The sequence below is a fragment of the Patagioenas fasciata genome, chromosome 13 (genome assembly GCF_037038585.1).
Source record: "Patagioenas fasciata isolate bPatFas1 chromosome 13, bPatFas1.hap1, whole genome shotgun sequence".
Lineage (NCBI taxonomy): Eukaryota > Metazoa > Chordata > Aves > Columbiformes > Columbidae > Patagioenas > Patagioenas fasciata.
Genome location: NC_092532.1, coordinates 8,314,266 through 8,335,211, shown reverse-complemented (window position 1 = coordinate 8,335,211; position 20,946 = coordinate 8,314,266). Strand labels below are relative to the sequence as shown.

The 20,946-nt window shown below is 43.2% G+C and overlaps 1 protein-coding gene and 1 non-coding gene across 3 annotated transcripts in view; both read left to right on the top strand.

The window, feature by feature from the left end:
• The window catches only part of AP1G1 (adaptor related protein complex 1 subunit gamma 1), a 43,019-nt gene extending 22,247 nt beyond the window's left edge, over positions 1 to 20,772 (top strand). For both annotated transcript variants that reach the window (XM_065847961.2, XM_065847962.2), the window contains 14 exons: positions 197 to 252; positions 978 to 1,091; positions 4,578 to 4,718; positions 5,357 to 5,411; positions 7,544 to 7,666; positions 7,991 to 8,080; positions 9,354 to 9,481; positions 10,075 to 10,179; positions 12,283 to 12,424; positions 12,856 to 12,982; positions 13,427 to 13,522; positions 13,752 to 13,912; positions 14,913 to 15,011; positions 16,837 to 20,772. In XM_065847961.2, the coding sequence (XP_065704033.1) occupies positions 197 to 252; positions 978 to 1,091; positions 4,578 to 4,718; positions 5,357 to 5,411; positions 7,544 to 7,666; positions 7,991 to 8,080; positions 9,354 to 9,481; positions 10,075 to 10,179; positions 12,283 to 12,424; positions 12,856 to 12,982; positions 13,427 to 13,522; positions 13,752 to 13,912; positions 14,913 to 15,011; positions 16,837 to 16,938 (1,539 nt within the window). In that variant the 3' untranslated portion in view covers positions 16,939 to 20,772. The remainder of the gene's footprint in view (positions 1 to 196; positions 253 to 977; positions 1,092 to 4,577; positions 4,719 to 5,356; positions 5,412 to 7,543; positions 7,667 to 7,990; positions 8,081 to 9,353; positions 9,482 to 10,074; positions 10,180 to 12,282; positions 12,425 to 12,855; positions 12,983 to 13,426; positions 13,523 to 13,751; positions 13,913 to 14,912; positions 15,012 to 16,836) is intronic.
• Positions 2,480 to 2,566, top strand: LOC136107571 (small nucleolar RNA SNORD71). Its single transcript, XR_010652303.1, has one exon. It is a non-coding gene; the product is annotated as a small nucleolar RNA SNORD71 (small nucleolar RNA).
• Positions 20,773 to 20,946: the final 174 nt, after the last annotated feature.

Sequence of the window (20,946 nt, the reverse complement as noted above, 5' to 3'; positions counted from 1 at the left end):
TTTGGCGCAGGAGGGAGCTTATGCTGTGTTTGTCTTAGCTTTTCCTCTGCTTAGTTGGCTTCTAGAGTTCTTTATTATGCTTTTGGCCAAGAACTGCAATGGTAGATTTGACACATTGCCTTTAAAATCCTCTTGAAACAGTGAAGGTGACCAGCAACCTTTTTTGATCACTGACCTTCCCTAACTCTTTCTGCAGGTGTTAGCCATTAACATCCTTGGCCGTTTCTTATTAAACAACGACAAAAATATTAGGTAAGTTGTATGAAGTGTGTTTTGGCAGCACCCAGTTTAAAATGTGAGAAGCAATTACACAAAGATTATGCTTAAGTGGAGCTTTCCGGAAGACCATGTTGGAAAGTACTGCTGTTGGGTTAGTGTGACTGTCTAGCTTGCTTCTTCCTTGGGCCGTTCTTTTCTTTGTCAAAATCTTAACTGACCCTGCCTTTCTTAGTTGATGAATCTGGATCTATGATCGAATTCTTACCTTGTGATTTCTTAAACTAGTCGAGTGGCTTCTTCCAATAAGCTGTGACTCCTGTCTTGTCTGTGATGCTGTTCAAATCAGAGTTGGCACTGGAGATCTCACAAAGTAGGCAAAGACTGTGTTTTTTCTGGTTGTGTGCTGTTGCCAACAAGGAAGTTTGGTTGTGCGTTGGTCACTATGAATCTGGAAATGGAATTTCTGCAGCTGCTAGAATTAAGTCCAATCTCTAGGCACTTTGTTTGCAAATCAAGGTAGAGGTAGAAGCCTGTAGCACTGGGAACTGCAGCTCGTGCTGGTTTGAGTGTATGATCTGCAGAGGCCTAATCTTCAGTTGCCTTGTCTTTTCAAAATCTTTGTGAAGACTGGACAACAGATTGCAATTTATTATGAAGTACAAGAGAACCTTGTTCTAAGGTTTGGGGGGTGTGAATGTCTGTGCATAAAAATTAGATGCTTGCTGTCAGCTATTTATTATTGTGTGTCCCTATCCCAGATACGTAGCTTTGACGTCATTGTTGAAAACGGTGCAGACAGACCATAATGCAGTACAGCGGCACAGAAGTACGATTGTGGACTGCCTGAAAGATCTGGATGTCTCCATTAAAAGGTAATTGAAATGTCAGTGAAACAGACTCTCAAGGTTGACAGCCTATGGGAGGTGAGCAGAGCATGGGGAAAATGACAATAATCTTGGGGAACTGTAGCTGAGACAAGTATTAATACATAGTATCATTTTTACTTCAAAGAAGGTAATGAATATATGCAGCTGCCTTCTTTGGGAAGCTGCTTTTACACTTCATGCATTTGGGATTAGAAAAAGAGATTTTTCTGTTTGCCTGTTTTTTACCCCCACCGTGGAGTCTCAGTGAAGATCAGACTGTGTGCTCACAACAGGATGGAAAAGCCTTTGTGAAGTGTGATCCTAATCAAAGCTATTCTGACATGCTCTGTGGTTTTTTTTTCTTTCCCAGACTAGCAGCCAATTCCATGTTGTCTTGAAGCAGTGTTAAGCCATCCAAATAAACATATTCTAGATTAAATTTGATTACACAGTGGTAGAATTCAGACTTACTTGATTGTTCAAATAATGTGCTTACAAACCACATCCTGTTATGTGTTCTTGGTGTTTGTTGGTCATTAAAATTCAGTATGTTGCTACTTCTCTAACCAATGGGAGTTCTTGCAGCCTTACTTTTCACTACCAGGAGACTTTTTTTCTGATAGTCTAAACTTCTTCCTCTGTTTCTTCTCATTACTTCAGTTATGTTCCTTTTACTCATGATAGTAACTCATAGATATGCTTGAATTGTTTGATCTCACTTTTGCCCTACCTGTCTGGAGCCCTGTCCTTCTCAGTTGAGTCTTTTGGCCTGTCGATTGCATTCTCTTTCAGAACTCTACCTCATGGTTATTCTTTTTGTAACTGGTGGTCTGAGCTCGGTGCAGTGTACGACATGTCAGTGATGGAGACAGTTGCATCCCTGTTGCATCTCATGGAATCTGTCTGCTGTAGGCCAAAATTTCATTGAACTGTCATCACATCATGAATATACTTTCAAAATTGCTCAACCTCCTTTTTTTTTTCATCTCGTCAAAATGATTAGCTATGCCATAGATAATGATTTTTATAGGCATTCTTCAAATTTATGCTTATCTTTGAATCAGGTGTAGATTTTTAACAGCACTGCTCTCAGTCTAATAGGTACAGAATAGGAAAGAAACTGGATCTGTCTCGTTTCTGAAACATAGTTTTAACTGTTATGTAATGGGTATCATATAATCTGTTTTTACAGTTGCAGTCTATCCCAAAACATAAATTTGCATGTTACATGCTGAGCAAGTCAGGCTGCTGTTGCGATTCGGTGCCAGAGCCAGCATGAGGCTGGACTGGGGAACAACAAAGACTCATTTGGGTTTGGGATGGAAGGCAACAAGAGTGTTCTCTTGGTGCCTGCCTGGAAAACAGGTGTGGTACAAATGACAGTTTCGTGTCTGAGTGCTGTTGGATGATGAAGCCTATGAGTGATCCATCAGCAGAGCATGACATTGCCATGCTGACACTCGTGCTGCTGACAATGCACTGTCTCCATTGAAGCCACTTATGGATGGGGTGTCTGGGTCCCAGGTAGCAAGGTTCAAGGGCTGGGACTCAAGGGACAGACACAGTACCTGGTTTTGGTTATCTGAAGCATGACCTGTTCCCATCATCCTTTAAACGTTGCTGTGCATCTTTGATCCGTGAAGTATAATTCAGAATGGCTTTGCCATTTAATTCAAGTCCTTTTGTCTGTCTTTTGTGACAGAAATGAGCTGTGTAATGTGATCGAAGTAAGCAGTATGTGTTGAGATAAATACCTGGTATTAAGATTGCAGAGTTACCTCTGTGCACCTGCAGTATTAATATCTCTGCCATACCGTGACTGAAAAGTTAAACATGCAAAACCTGTAACCCAGTAGGGTTAGGTGTAAGGAGTTTTAATAATTGTATAGGTCTTGAACCAGCCACAGATCTAGATGATAAAAGGTAACAATTTAGTTATGTATTTCTGCCCTAATTCTGAACACCTTGATGTTTTCTAGGTCCCTGGGTATTAGTTGGGTAAAATGCAAAATAACACATTTCCAGTTCACAATTCTATAGAAACCTTTCTTATTCCAATAATAACTAGGGAGATGTTGAGAAATAGCACTGTTTAGATGTTTTCACATTCTTGAGAACAAATAATTTGCACCAAATACCATTGGGTTGGGGCATGCGCCTGGTCTAGGTTGTTCATGTTTCATGAACTTTGGGAAAATACTAGGTAATCAGAAAAAATAACTGTGGCCATGCAGAAGGCTGACAAGCTTGACACTGGAGCTAAACAGAGTCAGTGGGGACTGCTCCTGGGCTTGCTGCCAGTAAATATATGAAAAGATAACAGCATAACTCATGTATCTCAACATTATGATTTTAATTAAAATTGCTGGTGTTAAACACACATTACAGTCTGATCCATTTGAAGTATATATTGAAAAACAGACTTCAGAACTTTTGGCTTAGTTTTGGACAAAATCTGTTGCACAACAAGCAGTACAAAATCACTGCACACATGAAATGGTTCAGCAACTATCCAGATGATTGCAAAAGATAACTGAAGTGGGGGAAGAAATTTTTGATGTGCTGTGAGGATCTGTCTTGTCTTCTAGTAGGCTATCTCAGTGACAAACAGAGAAAGAAGTTCCTGTAGTATGAAGAGGACACAACCTGGAGGTTTGGGTTCTGGATTACACCAAATTCTCAGAATAGTCAGGGTTGTTTAGCTGTTTTAATGCATTGTTCTATTGCATTTCAATGCAACTAGTTGTCAATGTTGTACAGAAATCAATCACATTTTAAGATAATCTTCATTCAAAAATGTTGGAAGAACAGGAGAACTGTTCTAGAATCAACACAGAAACTTCAAGGGGAAGGACAAGCCCCTGACCTCTGTGTGTTTGAGGAGCAGCAAAGAGCCGGCACACTGTCTGTTGGTGTCACCCAGTGGTGTGGGGGGAATGGGCTCTGGAAGGAGCACCGGGGTAATTTTGGGTTCTAGAAATCTTACATAGTCTATCTGGCAGTAAAGAATAAAGCTTATTAGTTAATATTTTAAATCTCTACTGTATTTAGAGATTGAATATATGGAGATTGAAGCAGGTCTCTCCAGGATACCTGAAGCTGGAGAAAGTGTGTTGTAGCCTGTCTTATTTATTGCCATTGTGTGTCAGAAATGACTAGTATGTGGTTACAAATACTTGGACAGTCAGACCTTAAGACCGATGGACTCTGGTTGCTGAAAGATGTTTCCAGCTTTTAGAATGTCTGGATAGGTGTTTCTAGAGCACCTCACACCTCCGCTCCCCTTTAGGTTTTCTGAAGGTAGATATTTATTGTCTGCCCATGCACAGGAAAATACTGGTATGTTTAATGTGAAAGGCTGTTCTTATAGGATTATTAAATATTGCTTTCTTCTTAATTAAAAGGTAAGCGTATTTGAGTAGCTGGACTTGTTTTTTTTTTTTTTTTTTGCTAGATGGACATACTTCACTGGTTTTCTGTCTCTTGCCCCAGGCGCGCAATGGAACTGAGCTTTGCTCTTGTTAATGGGAACAATGTCCGTGGAATGATGAAGGAGTTGCTGTATTTCCTGGATTCCTGTGAACCAGAGTTCAAGGCAGACTGTGCATCTGGAATATTTCTTGCAGCTGAAAAGTATGGGGTCAATTTACTTGCTATTAATTTTCTGTACATCCTCGGAATTATGATTGCTTTCTGTTGTTCCTTCCCCTCCTCATCCCTTAAGAGATAATAGGCTGATCATCTTCATTTGCTGGTCTCTGTGCAGTTTGTCAGTTTTAACCCCCTCTGAGGAACAGGACACACTGGTGCCTTGGGACACGCTGGTGTGTCCCATACGGATAGTCCTTATATCACTAAACCAGTCTAGTATATCAATTTCTGCTGCATTTTGGAACAGCTGTTGTGCTGATATGCTGATTCTCCACACATACAGATTCTCTCTGGTTAATTGGCTAAGTGAGATGATCTAATTACTGTTGAGCCATTGTAATCAGCAGCATGACTTTGAAATGTTGTATATACAAGGTAAGGATGTGCTATATTATATGGACTGGTATATTTATTCAGCTTTCCAATGTTGGCATTAATACAAAAAGGTCAAAGAATGTGAAGTGTCTGCTGTGGGGACTTTTGTATGTGTTTTGTTGGTGTCCCCCTCTTAGCAGACAGTGGGCCGGGGAGTAACTGAATGTGGAGGTTCTGATGATGTTTCTTGCTGGTGTTGAAGGCCAGCACTTATTGTTCTAACTTGTTTTTCTTAATTTGTTCAGATACGCTCCATCCAAACGCTGGCACATAGACACAATTATGAGAGTCTTAACAACGGTAAGTGAAATCACCTTTCTTGTGTGTGACTACATAATTTTTCTTTCAGATTTCTGTAGGAAGTTATCATCAAGTTGGAGATACCTGCAAAGGCTGGCAAGATAACAAATGCTACGATACACAGAGGAAGTGTACTTAGGTGGTAATGCCCCAAGACAACCAGTCAGAAATATGTAAACTCAGTAAATATGACTAGTGTTTTTAGAAGAAACCTGTGATTTCAGAAACACACAAGAATACAGTGTGCAGCAGAGCTTTTGTACTGCAGTAATCACATTAGCTTCCAAGTTCAGACAGCGCTTGTGCTGTGTGTGATTCCAATATGTGGTGCTTTCGGGAGAGAGCACAGCCTGAAGTGACTTGCAGAGAAGGAGGGCGAAACCATTTCTTGGAATTATTCCAAGTTGAGTTCATCAAAGCTTCTTAATGAGACAGCTCTCTAGTTCCTTTTCTTTGGGTTTAATTATTACTTTTTACTTACATTCGTTTATTTATAAGCATCACAGCTAAGGTGGAACTGGCTTAGTGTTTTGGCAAACAAGAGATCTTGATAACTTGAGTAGGCAGTGTGTTCCCTGAGGCAAAGGAGTGGGAATAGGTTTATTTTATGAGTGAATGTGTTAGCTGACATAGGAACAACCACAAAACCACAAAAGAAATGCAAAGAATAAATTTATTTTCATTACATTGCGAACTGCGGGATCTCCAAAACAGCAGCCGGGCAGAGACGCACAGGGAGTGCAGGCTCCGCAGAGCTGGGTCCTCACTGGAGAGTTATCACACCTGTTGGTTTCACTGGTGCATTGGGGATTCAGCAGATGCCATTTTTCACTGTGCTTTGGGTTTCCCATAGCAGGGCAGGAATCTCAGGCATGTTCAGTCAGTGCCTCTGAGTCTATCACAGGCCTATTGTTATCTAAACAGAAGTTCTACTTGTCAAGCACACAACACCAACCAGCAATTAGTATATGTGTTTTTCTACACCCCAGATGCAAGTGACTTGAGCATGCTGCAGTCCTCCTTGACAATCTTCCATTATGTTCCCACAGCATTCAAAGTGAGAGGTTCATCAAGAAGTCAGTTTGGCTTGTGTGCTATTTTGCCACCCTGGAACAGAGAAAAGTGATTCCTCTGAGCTGAGAATTGATTTTCATTAGAAGGCTGGCTGTGAGAATTGCTCTCAGATTACTTCCTTCAATTAAGTAACTTCCTTCTCTTGGCTGCTAGAGAAACCTGTATTCAGGTTTCAGCTGTATTCATGAGACTGCCTACTGCAGACTTGCAGATAAACATATTTTTCTGTTAGCAGACTTAGGAGAATACAGAAAGAAGGCGTTGGCCATCTTGGAGTGGATTCTCATTTGGTTGACCTGACTGGGCTCACTTAATTTCCATCTTTTTGCATGCTCTGCTCTCATTGCCACAGGAAAGCCTGAACAGAATAGGTTTTGCACAGATACGTCGTCCGTTCAGTGCCAGAGCCATGTGGTTGTGTACTACCCCACATAATTTCCTGGCCTTAAAGTGGACTTTTCCCTCTGAGGTCCGTATCCTATCAGGGACCCCTAAGAGTGATATTTGGGCAAGTTCCTGAGTCCTGTGCTTATTTGGCATAGAATCTGGCTTTGAACAAGTGATTGAACAAGCCAGGTTCTGCCCCCAGTGTGGCTTTTACCTTAAAACCTTCCATAGAACAGAGGAGTTTTCTATGTTGCTTTTTGTTCCTTCTGTAGCACAGGCTTCTTATGTCCACACTTTATGCTCTTGACAATTTTGGGATATCTGTAGGACAGATTTCTCTGGGTATAGTTGGGTTCATTGAGCAAATGTACTGTCCTGTACTTCTGCCCACATGAGCCTGCTCAAAATCAACTATAAAGTGCTTGGGGATGAGGTTGATTTATATATATATATACACACATATATGTATATATGTGTATATGTGTGTATATATGTATGTGTATGTATATGTATAAAATATTTTAAAAATATATATGTATTTTTTGTTTTTTAAATTTCCGTCCACATCAGGTGGCTTTGTGGAGAATATTGGCAGATGCTGGACATTACTGAGAAGTCATATAGGGAAATCTAGCTACTTCTGTCTCTTAAATACACAATTGTTCTTGCAGGCAGGAAGTTACGTTCGTGATGATGCTGTTCCCAATCTGATTCAGCTAATAACTAATAGCGTGGAGATGCATGCCTACACTGTGCAGAGGCTCTACAAAGCCATCCTTGGTGATTACTCCCAGGTAATACCAAATGTGACCAGCTTCAGTTTCCTTGTTGTACCGCAATAAGCGGGTTTACTAAGCATCTCAAGGTAGGTGAACATCATACTGTCTCGGTCCAAGGGACAGGTTGCAGAGGAGGTGTGTTTTCTGTAAGCTCATGTTCTTTATATTTTCTCCTGTTCTCTTATGGATTTATTGATCAAATCAAATATTCCTGTTTTCTGTGGGGAACTTCCTTGGCTGGGAGGAGGGCTGAGCTTGCTCTGGGAAATGGTGATGATTTAGTTTGTCATACAGGTGTCCATATATCTCTGAGGCATCTGATTTTTCTTCTCCTAACAGCAACCGCTGGTGCAAGTGGCCTCTTGGTGCATAGGAGAGTATGGAGATCTTCTGGTGTCTGGTCAGTGTGAAGAAGAGGAACCAATACAGGTATAGCTTGGGGAAAGAACAACAACTGTGTACCTGGCTGAGGCGGGGCTACTTGGCGCTGGCTGTGTGAGAGGAATGCTTGCAACGATTACTTAGCACTGGTACCCGTGATGGTGATGAACCCTGGACAGGAATCTCCTTCCCTTGCTGCAGGCATGGGCTGTGTAACCGCTCACGGTGAGGATTGCAGCTGCAGCTGGTTTCAGTGCTGACCTAGCTCTCAGGGTATCTCCTGGGGTCTTAGCTGTGCATTTTCATAGAATCATTTTGGTTGGAAGAGAACCTCAGGATCATAGAGTCCAACCATAACCTAACTCTAGCCATAAGCCATGTCTGTAAGAACCTTGTCTAAACACCTTTTAAACCCCTCCAGGGATGGTGACTCCACCACTGCCCTGGGCAGCCTGTTCCAACACCTGACAACCCTTTCTAGGAAGGATTTTTTCTTAATATCTTATCTAAACCTCCCCTGACACAACTTGAGGCCATTTCCTCTTGTCTGGTCACTTGCTACTTGGGAGAAGAGACCAACACCCTCCTTTCTACAACCTCCTTTCAGGCAGTTTAGAGATCAGAAGGTCTCCTCTCAGCTCCTTTTCTCCAGGCTGAACCCCCCAGGTCCCTCAACCGCTCTCATCACACTTGTGCTCCCAGCCCCTCACCAGCTCTATTGCCTCCTCTGCACTCTCTCTAGTATTTTAATGGCCTTCTTATGGTGAGGGGCTCAAACCTGCCCCCAGGATTCAAAGTGGGGCCTCACCAGTGCAGAGCACAGTGGCACAATCACTTCTCTAGTCCTACTGGCCATAACAGTGCTGGTACCAGCAAGGATGCTGGTGGCCTCTTGGCCACCTGGGCACACGCTGGCTCATGTTCAGCCATTGTCACCAACACCCCAAGGTCCTTTTCCACCAGGCACTTTGCAGCCACTCTTCCCTGAGCCTGGAGCGTTCATGGGGTTGTTGTGACCCAAGTGCAGTACCTGGCACTTGCCTTGTTGAACCTCATACAATTGGCCTCAGCCCAATGATCCAAACAGTTTTGGTGATAAAGCTGATCTTTGATGTGTGGAAGAGGAATTGTATTTTAAAACTACTAAGATCTCCACCCAGATACATCTCTCTTACACTGTGAAGATATGCTGCAGGCTCACAAAGTTACCAAGGAGGTACAACATACCCATTAAGCAAGAGATAGGTTTTTACAGCATGCCCTGGAAGTCTTTGTGCAGGGCTTCTCTCTGTCTCAGCCTAACCTTTCTGTCCTTTTTCAGGTAACGGAGGATGAAGTTCTTGATATTTTAGAAAGCGTCCTGATTTCTAATATGTCTGCATCTGTTACACGAGGCTATGCTCTCACTGCCATCATGAAGCTTTCCACGAGGTTCACCTGCACTGTCAAGTGAGTTCTTGTTGACCATGTACTGCCCAGGGCTTTGTTGCAAATATGCTGTCATCAGTTGTCTTCAGTGAAGTATTCCCTGGACATGTTCTGCTTCCATGGTTTACTAGAGTCATCTTGTTACTTGTTGGCTTTTGCAGTTCTCTATTGCTTGCAGGGTGGAAGACTTCCACTGATTTGTATTGTTTTCTGTAAATGTCCTCTACTGTGTAGAGGGAATCTGTTCCTGTTATTTGAAAACCCCTTTATGGGGAAGATGAGTCCTTACTTTCAGTGGATGGTTCTTTCCAGTTCCCTTTTCAGATGATGGAGGGAAAAAGTAGTGTTGTGTTCTATGGGTGGCTTCCTGGTGTGGGTAGCTGAACTTTCTTAGGAAGTGGCAGCTGGTGCTGTTGTGAACAGACAGTTCAAAAACTGATGTTGCACACATGCTCCAGAAGTCAGCAGTGACTGCAGTTTGAAATGAGTTACACAGGGCACCTGTTGAACAGAGGCCAGCTAGTGTCTTCTGGATGACACATGCTAATCTCTTGCTTATTGCTGCTAATTCCGTGGTGTGTGTGTTTTTTCTGTTTCCCTCCTGCCCCACACAGTCGCATTAAGAAGGTAGTTTCCATTTATGGCAGCAGCATTGATGTGGAGCTACAGCAGAGGGCAGTGGAATATAATGCACTTTTCAAAAAATATGATCACATGAGGTAAGTGCTGATGAATTTTGGTGTTTGAAAAGGATCATTGTAGTCTACTGTTATCTCCTGGGTACCTCACTTTGTGCTTTGAGAGCTTTGTCTGGTGGTTTTGGTAATGTTACAGAGGAACCAGAACACCTCCCTCATCTATAGGGTTAGTGAGTGTTTTAATAACTTAATGTATCTGGGGAGATTGTTCTGTGATCAGAGACTTTCTCTGCCAAAACATTTGCCCTCCTTTGAGCTTGACTAATTTTTACTTCTAGGTGTTGAACCTTAAATTCGCTAGCTGAGTGTCTGCAGGTAGCTTTTACTGTGCTAGCATTACCACAGTTGTTAGGTTCAAACTGATTTTAAAATGTCTTTGGAATAAACATGCAGAGATCCACTGACCTGTCCTAAACGATACTCTGAAGTTGAGGTAATTCTTCCAACTGTTAATATAGAACATTTTTTAATTTACTGTATCTTCTTGTAGTATCTGTTTAAAATCTCAAATTCTGCATGCAAAGGCATACAATTTCACTGCACCCCTCAGCACCGCTGTTTTTGCAATTTGTGAGCATGTTAACCTCCTTACACCTTACCACAGAGAGGTCCCAATCATCATTGCTTTGCTCAAGTGATTGCTTTATGAGAAGGTTAAAACCATGCGGTGTTGCAATAACTAAAGCTGCAGTTCTTTACAGGATGGTCATTAGGCTGCTATGTGCAATAGTTAATTGTTGATATGTAGGAGCACAACAGATTCTGTTCAGTGATGATCATAAGATTGGAGGACATTATCTGGGGATTAACTTCATCTACTCTTGAAAACTTTCCATCAGATTCCATTGGATGGAGGAGCATCCATTTTATAGTCTAGATGAGAGGACAGAGGGAAAATGGGGGTACCACTGGACTGAATGTTGCCTGTGTTTGTAGGGGCCTCCAAACCTTGTTTCAAAGGCTCTTCACAATCACTTTTTTCCTATGGGCATTGTCCTATTCACTATGTGTAGGACACAACATCTTTGCGATTTCCTCTTTTCTTTCTTCCTGTGGTATCCATGCAGCAACTCAAACAGTTCTTGGAAAACCCATGTTAATGAGCTAGGGCATGTGAGCTGCCTAAGGCTTCACATGAAGCCTTATGAATGCGCTGAGAAAAACCTAGCATGGGAGGCTTGATGTGGAGTGGCCATTGCAGGCATCAGTGTCTGGGAATCAGCTGGCTTTTGATCAGGTGGCAGTATATGCTGTCCACAGTTTTGGGAAGCACTGTACTTCAGAAAAACATCTGTGAACTGTATTTAGTTTTACAAGAGAGCACCTGTATTTTTTCCCCTGCTGTATTCTGGTTTTCTTTACACTGTAAAGATCAATGCTTAATAGCTTCTGGTCATTAAGATTTTGTTCATGGTCAAGAATGTGGCCCATTGTTGGGTTTATTGACATTGGAACACTTTTTCTGTCCAAAAGGTGGGTAGACAGTGTGTCCTACCCCTCTTACATACAGCACTTTGTGGCTCATTTGCAAGGGTAATGGCCTTTCTTATTACAGACTTTTGTTTGATGTCAGGATTCTGGATCCCATGTGTATTTTTCAGTCTCTGTATCATTTCGGGAGGGTGCTTTCAAGGGCTGAACTTAATCTCTTCGGAAATTAAGTTTGGCTAAATGAGAGCATGGTGATTTGCCTTTCCAACTTTGTCATCTGTTCTAAGTTGTTAGCCCTCCTGCAAAGACAAGTCAGACGAGCTGACTCTGACTCAACTGCGTATGGAACAGAGCAATCAAGTCTTCCATGTCTGCAGTTAATCCACCATTGCTCAATAACTTAATCTTTACTTTGGGCTTGTTATCCTAGCACCACAGTGGAAATTCTGTCAGGTACTAGGGGAAAATGGAAGGCAGGAGGGCTTGTTTGGCTTCTGGCTGTCAACTGATGTATTTACACTGGCACAGAATGCCAGGGATTGGTTCTGACCACCCTTAGCTGTCATCCAATCTTACAGTTCCCCTGCACTGGCACTGAAAAGGCAGGTTGCCCTATGTATATCATGTCCTGATTGAGTACTTGGACTGGGATCCAGGAAGATGGCACAGTATAACTATGTCAGCTTCTTTCAGGCCAGCCCTGCTTGAGAGAATGCCAGTAATGGAGAAAGTCACCACAAACGGCCCTGCTGAGATTGTACAGACCAACGGAGAGACAGAGCCAGCGGTCCTGGAAACCAAACCTCCACCCTCTGGACCGCAGACCGCTAGCCAGGTAATGGAAACCGATCTGGGATAAGTTTCCACTGCCCATCAGACACACCACAGGCCACTGCCAGCAGTAAGCTGAGACCAGCTCCCTCCCCACTCCGCTTTGCTAGTTCTGGCCTGGTGATGATTACATCATCTCTTGACTCTGGCTCTAGTGGCAAGAACAGCTGTGTGGAAGAGGCCGTTGTGGGGAGGGCAAGATCAGTAAAGCCCTATATCCCCCAGCCTGTCTCAGTGTGCACAAACTCCATCTTTATCACTGTGCTGCCAGGAGCATGGAAACTAGATCTCTTGTGGGGCATGGGACCGTAGCCAAATTAAGAACCTCTCTGGCCGGTAGCTCTGTTGGCCTGAGAGCAAGTAGAATCCATTACATTTGCAAGGGAGAGTAGCAGGAAGTTGAATATGTAACTATTACATCCACTCTCTTATTAGGCAAATGATTTGTTGGACTTGTTGGGGGGAAGCGATATAACACCTGTAATCCCCACTGCACCTACAAGCAAGCCGGCCTCTGCTGGTGGGGAGCTCCTTGACCTCCTGGGAGACCTCAACCTAACGGGTGAGCAGGATGTGTCTCTTAAAAGTCTACATTCTCAGTCCTGGTTGGGGGGCTTGAGGTCTGGCCAGTTCCTCACTTTCTGTCAAGTCCTAGTCTTTATGCTTATTCTCACCAAGATCCATATTAGCATACAGGTGATAAAGTCACAAGGTGACTCTGTATGATTAGCTGCTGAGACTTCAGCGTTTTTACACTTCAGCCTGGGACTGCTGTGAGCCTTTCCAGAGAGGACTGGGAAATGTGAGAGTGATTTCGTTTGAATGCCTGCTAGCTTGAGAGGAGCCAGTCCTTTTTAGTGAAAGCACAGAGGGGACAACAACAACACAGATGATTTGTAGAGCTTCATGCAAAGCAGTATGATTTGCAGCAGTTAATCTTTGGAGAAGGAATACTTACTCTTCATTTCATGACAGCTAAGTAATAATACTTCAACTTTTCTTGTAGGTTCTCCAGTATCTGCTCCTGCACCCCAGATAGCACAGCCTCCATTCCTGCTTGATGGACTTTCATCACAGCCTATCTTCAATGATATTGCTGCAGGTTAGGGATGTGTAAATCCTTAGCCTAAGGTGCCACAGCACCCAACCAGAAGAGAAACAAGGGGTAGTGAAAAAAGGGGGGCTTTGGGAGTGAAGTGTGGCACAGACGCTGGGGCAGGAGGAATGGGTTGTGTGTAATCTTCAGAAGAGTTCATGTCTGGGGTGAAGTAAATGCATTCTATGGTATTGAGAATGATTCTGTAAATCTGCTGCTTTTTGGTTTTCTCTAGGAATCCCTTCAATTACTGCATACAACAAGAATGGGCTGAAGATTGACTTCACCTTTGAGAGATCCAACACCAACCCTAGTGTCACTGTAATCACGATACAGGCCTCCAACAGCACAGAGCTGGAAATGACAGATTTTGTTTTCCAAGCTGCAGTACCAAAGGTAGAGCCATTTAGGGCAACTGCAGTGACAGGCTGAGGGTCCCAGCTGCAAATACCTCCTGATCTGTGCTTTAATGTAGACAGAAAATTGGAGAACTGTAAACAAGGCTGTTAATAGATTCTCTTAGTGCTCAGTTTTGTTATAAACAGAATACAATGCTGGTTTCTATCAGATGGGACTCCTTCAGCTTCAACAAAATCTTGTTTAAAATCACTGCTTTCTAGGAGAGTTACTAAACCACAGACAGAAAAATGTTGGGTCAGAAAAAAAAGTGAAGACGCTAATCTTTATTCTTAGTTTCTAAGAAATATACCATGCTCCTTGCAACTATGAATACACGAAAAAAACAAAAACAACAAACCTTTTGAAGCTATCAGCTGCTTGTAAAAGTTTAAATGAGTCTCCACACGGTGATTAGTGGTGGTCCTCCTTTAAGCAGTGAGCTGACTCCCCTCACACTTAGTTGCAGCACAAAATACGGGAGACAGACCATTTAAGCAGGGTGTGATTGGAATGTTCTTCAGCTTTGGGGAAATACGTTCACTTCTGGGAGTTTCACTTCCAGGAATTAGTCATGCTCTGACTTGAGTTCAAATAGGCTTCATACCTGCTGTAGGAAGGACTTACGGAGAGAATGAGCCCCGTGAAGTTACGGGTGTGCTGAGAGGTCTTGGCTGTTCCTCTACCTGTGACTCTTGAAACAATTCACTGCTGGTCTTGATGTACTGCAGTAAACCCTCACACCAGTGTTTGTGCTACCTGGATCTTGTGTAGAAAGCAGGTGGGACAGTGAATGTTTTAGTATTTATGGACAGGGAATTGAAGAACGGTTTTTGTTTTGGTTTGGTTTTTTAACTTGATTGTGGCTGTACATGTGCTCTCAGAGCCAGGAACTGAACTCTTAGCTTCCCTTGCTTTCTCTCAGTGCAAACAAATTAGTTCATGTTCTTGTTCTTACTTGATTAAGCATCAAATTGTTTTCTCTTTGGCCTTTCTACAGACATTCCAGCTGCAGCTCCTGTCTCCCAGCAGCAGTGTCATCCCTGCATTTAACTCGGGGACCATCACACAGGTTATTAAAGTCCTGAATCCACAAAAGGTGAGTGATTTTGAGAACAGTTATTAAAGATATTGTCTTGGAATTGCGTATTTAGTGGCAATCGGCTAGGGTTGTGTCTCTGAGACACAGGGAGTGGTGGTAGTGAATTATGTGTTCTTACTGAGTCCATTTGGTTAGGGTTAGGAAAAAGTTATGAAAAATACGGGAGGTCCTGGGCACAGTTTGGCCTTCTATTATTTGGTTATACTGCTAGAACAGATTCACAACTGTGCTATCTTCTTGGATTCTTTTGCATCAGAGTGGTTGTTAAACAGGCTTTTAGATGATCTTTCTAGAGGAACTCAACTCAGTTTCTGTGTGTTGTAGAAGTGATGTCTGAAAGGCAAACATCTTGCCGTATGAATGCGTTTAACATTCGTTCTTGCTCTCTGCAGCAGTGTTATTGAGATGCTTATTACACAAAAAGTAGCTTGATACATAATCTTAACAAAATTGTCTTTTTTCTCAAGTGGTGTAATTTGTTTTTAATGTGATGGCTGTAGTTTTAAACAGTTGATGGAAAGAATCTTTAGGTGGAATTTAATCATAACTCTATTTGTTTTACAGCCTTCAGAGCCAGCCTTCAAGGCTGGGTTACAACAGACTTGAGGGGCGGGCGGGCTGTGCCTGACATGTCCTCCTTAAGAGGCTTTGCAAATATTTATATGGCGTCAGAAAGGAAAAGAAACTTGAGATCACATATTCCTTCATCTGTGGGCCACCCTTAAGATCTTAAACATACTTAAGAACTTAAACCATCTTAAGTTTTTCATGGGTTAACACTTACGTACTGCTCTAGATGTTAAGTGTTGCTGCTAGACCGATGTGCAAATTAGAAAAATACGCAAATCCCAGCCCAAGCTTTCACTGAAATATCTGTCTTGTACTGCACAGGTTTTATGGTTTCCATGCCTCTCCCCTTGTCTTCATGTAGTGTGGTCCCCTCTGCCTGTATTAAGGCACAAGACTAATTATTCTCTGTCTTGTATGCATCTGATATGAATTTATCTGTGGTGCTGTAGAGCACCTTTCAAAGATCACCTTCAAAGTTGTTTTCTGAACTTGGGAAGGAATAGGAGTTTTCCTGTAAGGTGCCAGAAGCTGCAATACATCCACCTCAGATGAGGCCCACAAGGTGAAGTGCACATAGATAGTGTGCGCTTTCCTGTCGGAACACCAGAACTCCTGCAAACGCTTCAGAATACAGAGGTGCAAAAGAGTCTTTTACTACCCTCATCTCTCGCCTGCTGTTTAACTCTTCCACCTCAGGCATTTCTGCGCCTCTTACTGTCGTTTATATTGCTACTCCTTGAGAGTACAGCTTTGCAAGAACCCTGTCCCTGAGATCGTGCAGTTACCCAGGATGCTCTGAGGGAGGCAATCTTGGAACAGCCTTGCTGTTTAGGCAGCAGCTGTTTGACTTGTCACTGTTGTAGAAAAGTCTTCACCTGGACATGGACTGTCATTATGCTTTCTGCTTTCTTCCCCTGTTAGCTGGGATTTTAAGGCAGTTTTCCTTGTACTTGAGGACTTCTGTGCTTGTGAGAGCCAGGCCAAGGCAGAGAAAGATGTGGGTAGAAGCTGTGGAATAGCTTTTCTTAGAGCTTGTATCTGATCTGAGAACCACAGTCCTACCAAATTAAGTGTTAATCTGCAGTGTCATAGTTTACCCTGCACATCTTCCAGCAAGCTCTTGTGGTGAGGAAAGGTCTGTGTTTTGTATTGATGGGGTAAGGGAGGGGAGCTGGACGTGGGAGGATTTACTGACCTTTAATGAAGACCTGAATTTGTGTTTTGTTTCTATTTTTTTCCTTTTCTCTTGTAGCAACAACTACGTATGCGGATCAAGTTGACATATAATCACAAGGGCTCAGCAATGCAGGATCTAGCAGAAGTCAACAACTTCCCCCCTCAGTCTTGGCAGTGAGGCTCTGGCACCATTCTTATTCTCACCCCACCCAATCAAAAGAACACTGGGAAGAAGGTTGTGATCCTGGGCAATCCCCCAAACTGCACCATGGGCATGGGGAACAGATGAGACCTGCTGATGAGGAGGACTTTTCCTGAAGTGATTGCTGACTTTGAAGCATATCTGTTAAGACTAATCTCCTCTCCTCTGCTGATGAGGCTGGCGGCTTGTGGAGGCTACTGTGCACTCCCTCACACATGCGTTCACAGCCAGCAGCGTTTCCTTCTCCTCTCCCCTCCTCTCCCCGGCCCCCCCGCAAAGAAACACAGCCTGGTTGGAAGAGAAGTCTGGAATTTCTAGCAGGGAAACTTTCTTCTCTCTGCAGCAAGCGAACAGCTGCCTGTTCTTTCTGCTGTCTCTTTCCCCTGGGGTGGGCAAGGCATTTTGTCATTCATTACTAGCTGGATTCCTTCAGGCACTTTCATCTGAGGCTCTGACTGGGGACTCTGGGGATGTCAGGCTGTCCTGCATCTTTCTTCTTGTATCCCCTATGTCTGAAGGGGCTGGAGGCTTCTTATGTCCTATTCAGTGCATTACTGTATCTACCCACCTCTTAGTTATGTGGTACATACCAAGAGCAAGCGAGGCCTTGGGAGTTCATCTGCAGCTCTGGGACAGTGCAGGAAAAGAGGTGCTGGTGAGAGCTGGTGAAATTGCTTTGGTGCTGTACTTGGAAATGAAGACCTTACACTTGAATTCTCTTTCTTACCATCAGTAGCTACAGCCATACAGATTCACAGAGAGTCTTCTGTAGCTTCACCAGAAAGTGTGGTGATGAATGAGAGATGTAGAGATCCAAGAAGCAGCTGGTTTTCTACCACAGATGGTTTCAAAGCCTTTTAACCCATTAGTTGCGGTTTATGGGTAGAAAAGACATATTCCATTTTGTAGATCAGCCTTTGAGGACTCTGTTCCTGCTGGGAGAGACTCATCAGAGACTATGCTGCAAAGTTGCTCTTCCCAGTTATTCCAGACCTTCTCAATTTAATTTCCAGAGCCTGTTGTAGACCCCCTGGATTCCATTTGAGTTAATTCTGACTGGGATATTTGTGTTGTATCTGTAATATTGGCACTGAAATAAAGACCATGCGGTTTAAAGAGACCTTTTCCCATTTTGTTACTTAATTGATCCTTGTAGTTTGCTCCTTGCTCCCCTTTCAGAGAAATGTGCTAGTTCAGGTTCAGACTGAAAGTAAATAAACTGGGGTTTTTTAGTGGATTCAATGGAGTCATTTGAGTATTTGGATGCAAAGATGTGAGGTTCAGTACTCCTCTAAGCTGACAGAAACCTGTATTTGGTTCTGCTTCCTAGTGTGAACTGTTGTTAAGGTGGCAGAGTTCTGTGAATTCTCGCGGAGGCAATGTACAGTGTGACAAAAGTTATTTAGACGTTCCGCCCTCTTCAGGGAGCGAGAGGGGATGATATCCTAAATCTTCATCTGTGAGTGTGCTGGTAAGCTGAAGGTGCTCCAGCTCCCAACCCAGTGCTTTCTCAAAAGAAATGAGTGGCACATCTGCTGTATTTCTGTTACAGGGCTTTCCAGATAATGATTGTTCAGTGCTCGGATGGCAAGCTTGGACACAGCTTTTTGTGTCTGCAAAAGTGCTAACACTGGGCTCCAGTCCTGGATAAAAACATTGCAAGAGTGGTGCACAGCGTACTTGGAGAAATGAAGACGTGTTCTGCCCTCAAATCAGGAGCAGGAGGCCACTAAAGGTTGTTCAGTCTGCTTTTAACTGCATTAAGTAATTTAATGTAGGACTGACTGTCACTGATTTAAGTGCTGGTGTGTGTAGTGGAATAAGTTTAGCTTCTCTTGGAGGGCATTTTTGCTGCCATATTGATTAAACAGGTTTCAGTCTTTGGGTTAGCAAAGAGCTTTATTTTTCTACTGGAACTAGCATCAGCATGGAGTTATAAAATCCAGAATGATGATGTATGATTTCCTTAAAAGTAATTCTGGGTTGCTGTAGGGTCATGCCTTGGCTATCAACGGTGAGATGGATGCTGTGCTTCAGCAGGAAGCATCATGAAGCAGGCAGGCTTGCAGAAAATGGCTGAATCGAAGTCCATTTGTAGGTGCTGAGCATTTACCTTTGTTGCTTTCACTGCAGTGGTGACTATTCATCACCCCACTGGCTCAAACTCCTTAGTGCTAAAGGCTGAGCATGTTAAATCTGGCGTCCAGTGAGCTCTGAGGGTGTCCCAGGTATGAAGCTGATATAAAGTCTTCACCTTAGTTCCTGAACGCCCCGTAACCTTCCCTGTTCTCACAGAACTGTGCATGGTCCCTGGTACTGAAAGCTGGGACACCTCAATCTCTATTGGGTTTTGCTGTGAAAGGGCACTGGTGCAGGAGATTAGATGGGCAGAGAGAAGTAAATGGTCTTTCACCTGACTGGGTTGTTGCAGCATAGTTGGGAACAGCTTATTGTACTTGTTTTCTGTCTGCCAGAGCAGCTGGGTTTGTTGTCAGCTCTGTCTGGAAAGCTTGTAGAGAATTCCTGCTGTGTTCTGGGCTCCTTCAGTGGCCTTTGCACAGAATGTTTGTGTTTTGAGAAATAGATTCTTTGTCATATATTTCTTAGTTGAGCTGAAGGAGGTGGTGCACGTATCTCAAATGCATCTTGCTTGCGGCCATCCCTTGGCTATGAAGTTCTCCTTTGTAGCACCCACATGTTCCTGTTGTCCTTGGAGCATTCTCCATGCTGAGGCTGGGGCTCTCACACTAACACGGGTTCCACATGCTGCGTACATGCCGGACCACATGTTGCTGCTTCTCCTTGACCCCGCAGTCCATCTCCTGAGCCCTGTGCTGCCACTTTGTGTTCTCACAGCAGGGCACTCAGGACAGGGTGAGCTGTCTCTCCACCAGCTGAACACAACAGTTCTTACAGGTCTGGTCAGCATTGTTCTTGGTTCAGTGTAAGGGGAACATAAAGGGAGCAAGACACAGACTTCATGGTTACTCTTACTGATACCTGCACAGGAGGCTTTGGAGCAGAGAGAGATTGCGTGTCTGTTTTTTCAAGTGAATGTATTTTGAGTCAAAAAATGACAAAGTAATGACTCCCGACAGGGGAGGAGACATGGGATGATCCTAAGCTTTGACTTTGTCCAGGTTTTTGAGGGGACCAAATATGGCCTTGAACAACCTTTTGAAGCAATAGCAGTGAGGGGACTGCCACCCATACAGTACCTTGGGTATGTAACTGTGCAGATGCTGAAACAGCTGGGAAAGGTGGCTCAGTGCCTTCCCCGGGCTGGTACCGGCTGCCGGAGGGAGCAGCAAAGATGGATAGGTGTTTTTTTTAGACCTGCTGATGCGCTTTCTATGTGTTCATTTTCTACTTGGGGGCTATGAGGGAAAGAGCTATGGGACTGCTTCCCTCTGAACTTTCACTCTATTCCTGTATATTCCTTTTTCTTTCCCGATGTTGTAATTTACATTTTACATAGAGCCCCAACCCACCTCCTCAACAGTATAGTGTTAAAAAAATTTTTAAAATCCCACACCACGCCCAACCCCAAAATGAAACCCCAACAAACCCAACAAAATTTAACGTAAAAACATGCCGTTTGAGCAGGGAGCCTGGTGGCATTTGAACTCCTGCAGACCTATTTTTGAGATGTGAAAAATTTAAATAAATGCTGAGTCTTAGGTGAGTGAGGAGCATAACGGATGTAAACATTTACATGGATGCATTAGACTTCTGCTGTGTGTATTGTCTTTTGGTTGAAACAAATTATGAAGTAACTAATAAAATGAGTCAATATTCAATGATTTAAAACTGTGCCTTGTTGCTTTTTGCAAGTACAACTTGATGTTTGGCCATGACAAAGTCAGATGATGTGAAATAACAAAGGTAGAATTTGAAAAACTTTCCAGGAAGTTTTGCAGAGTAAAATTAATACACAATTGCAAAACTTCATAAACAGTTGATGTGAAACACCACCCTGGACGA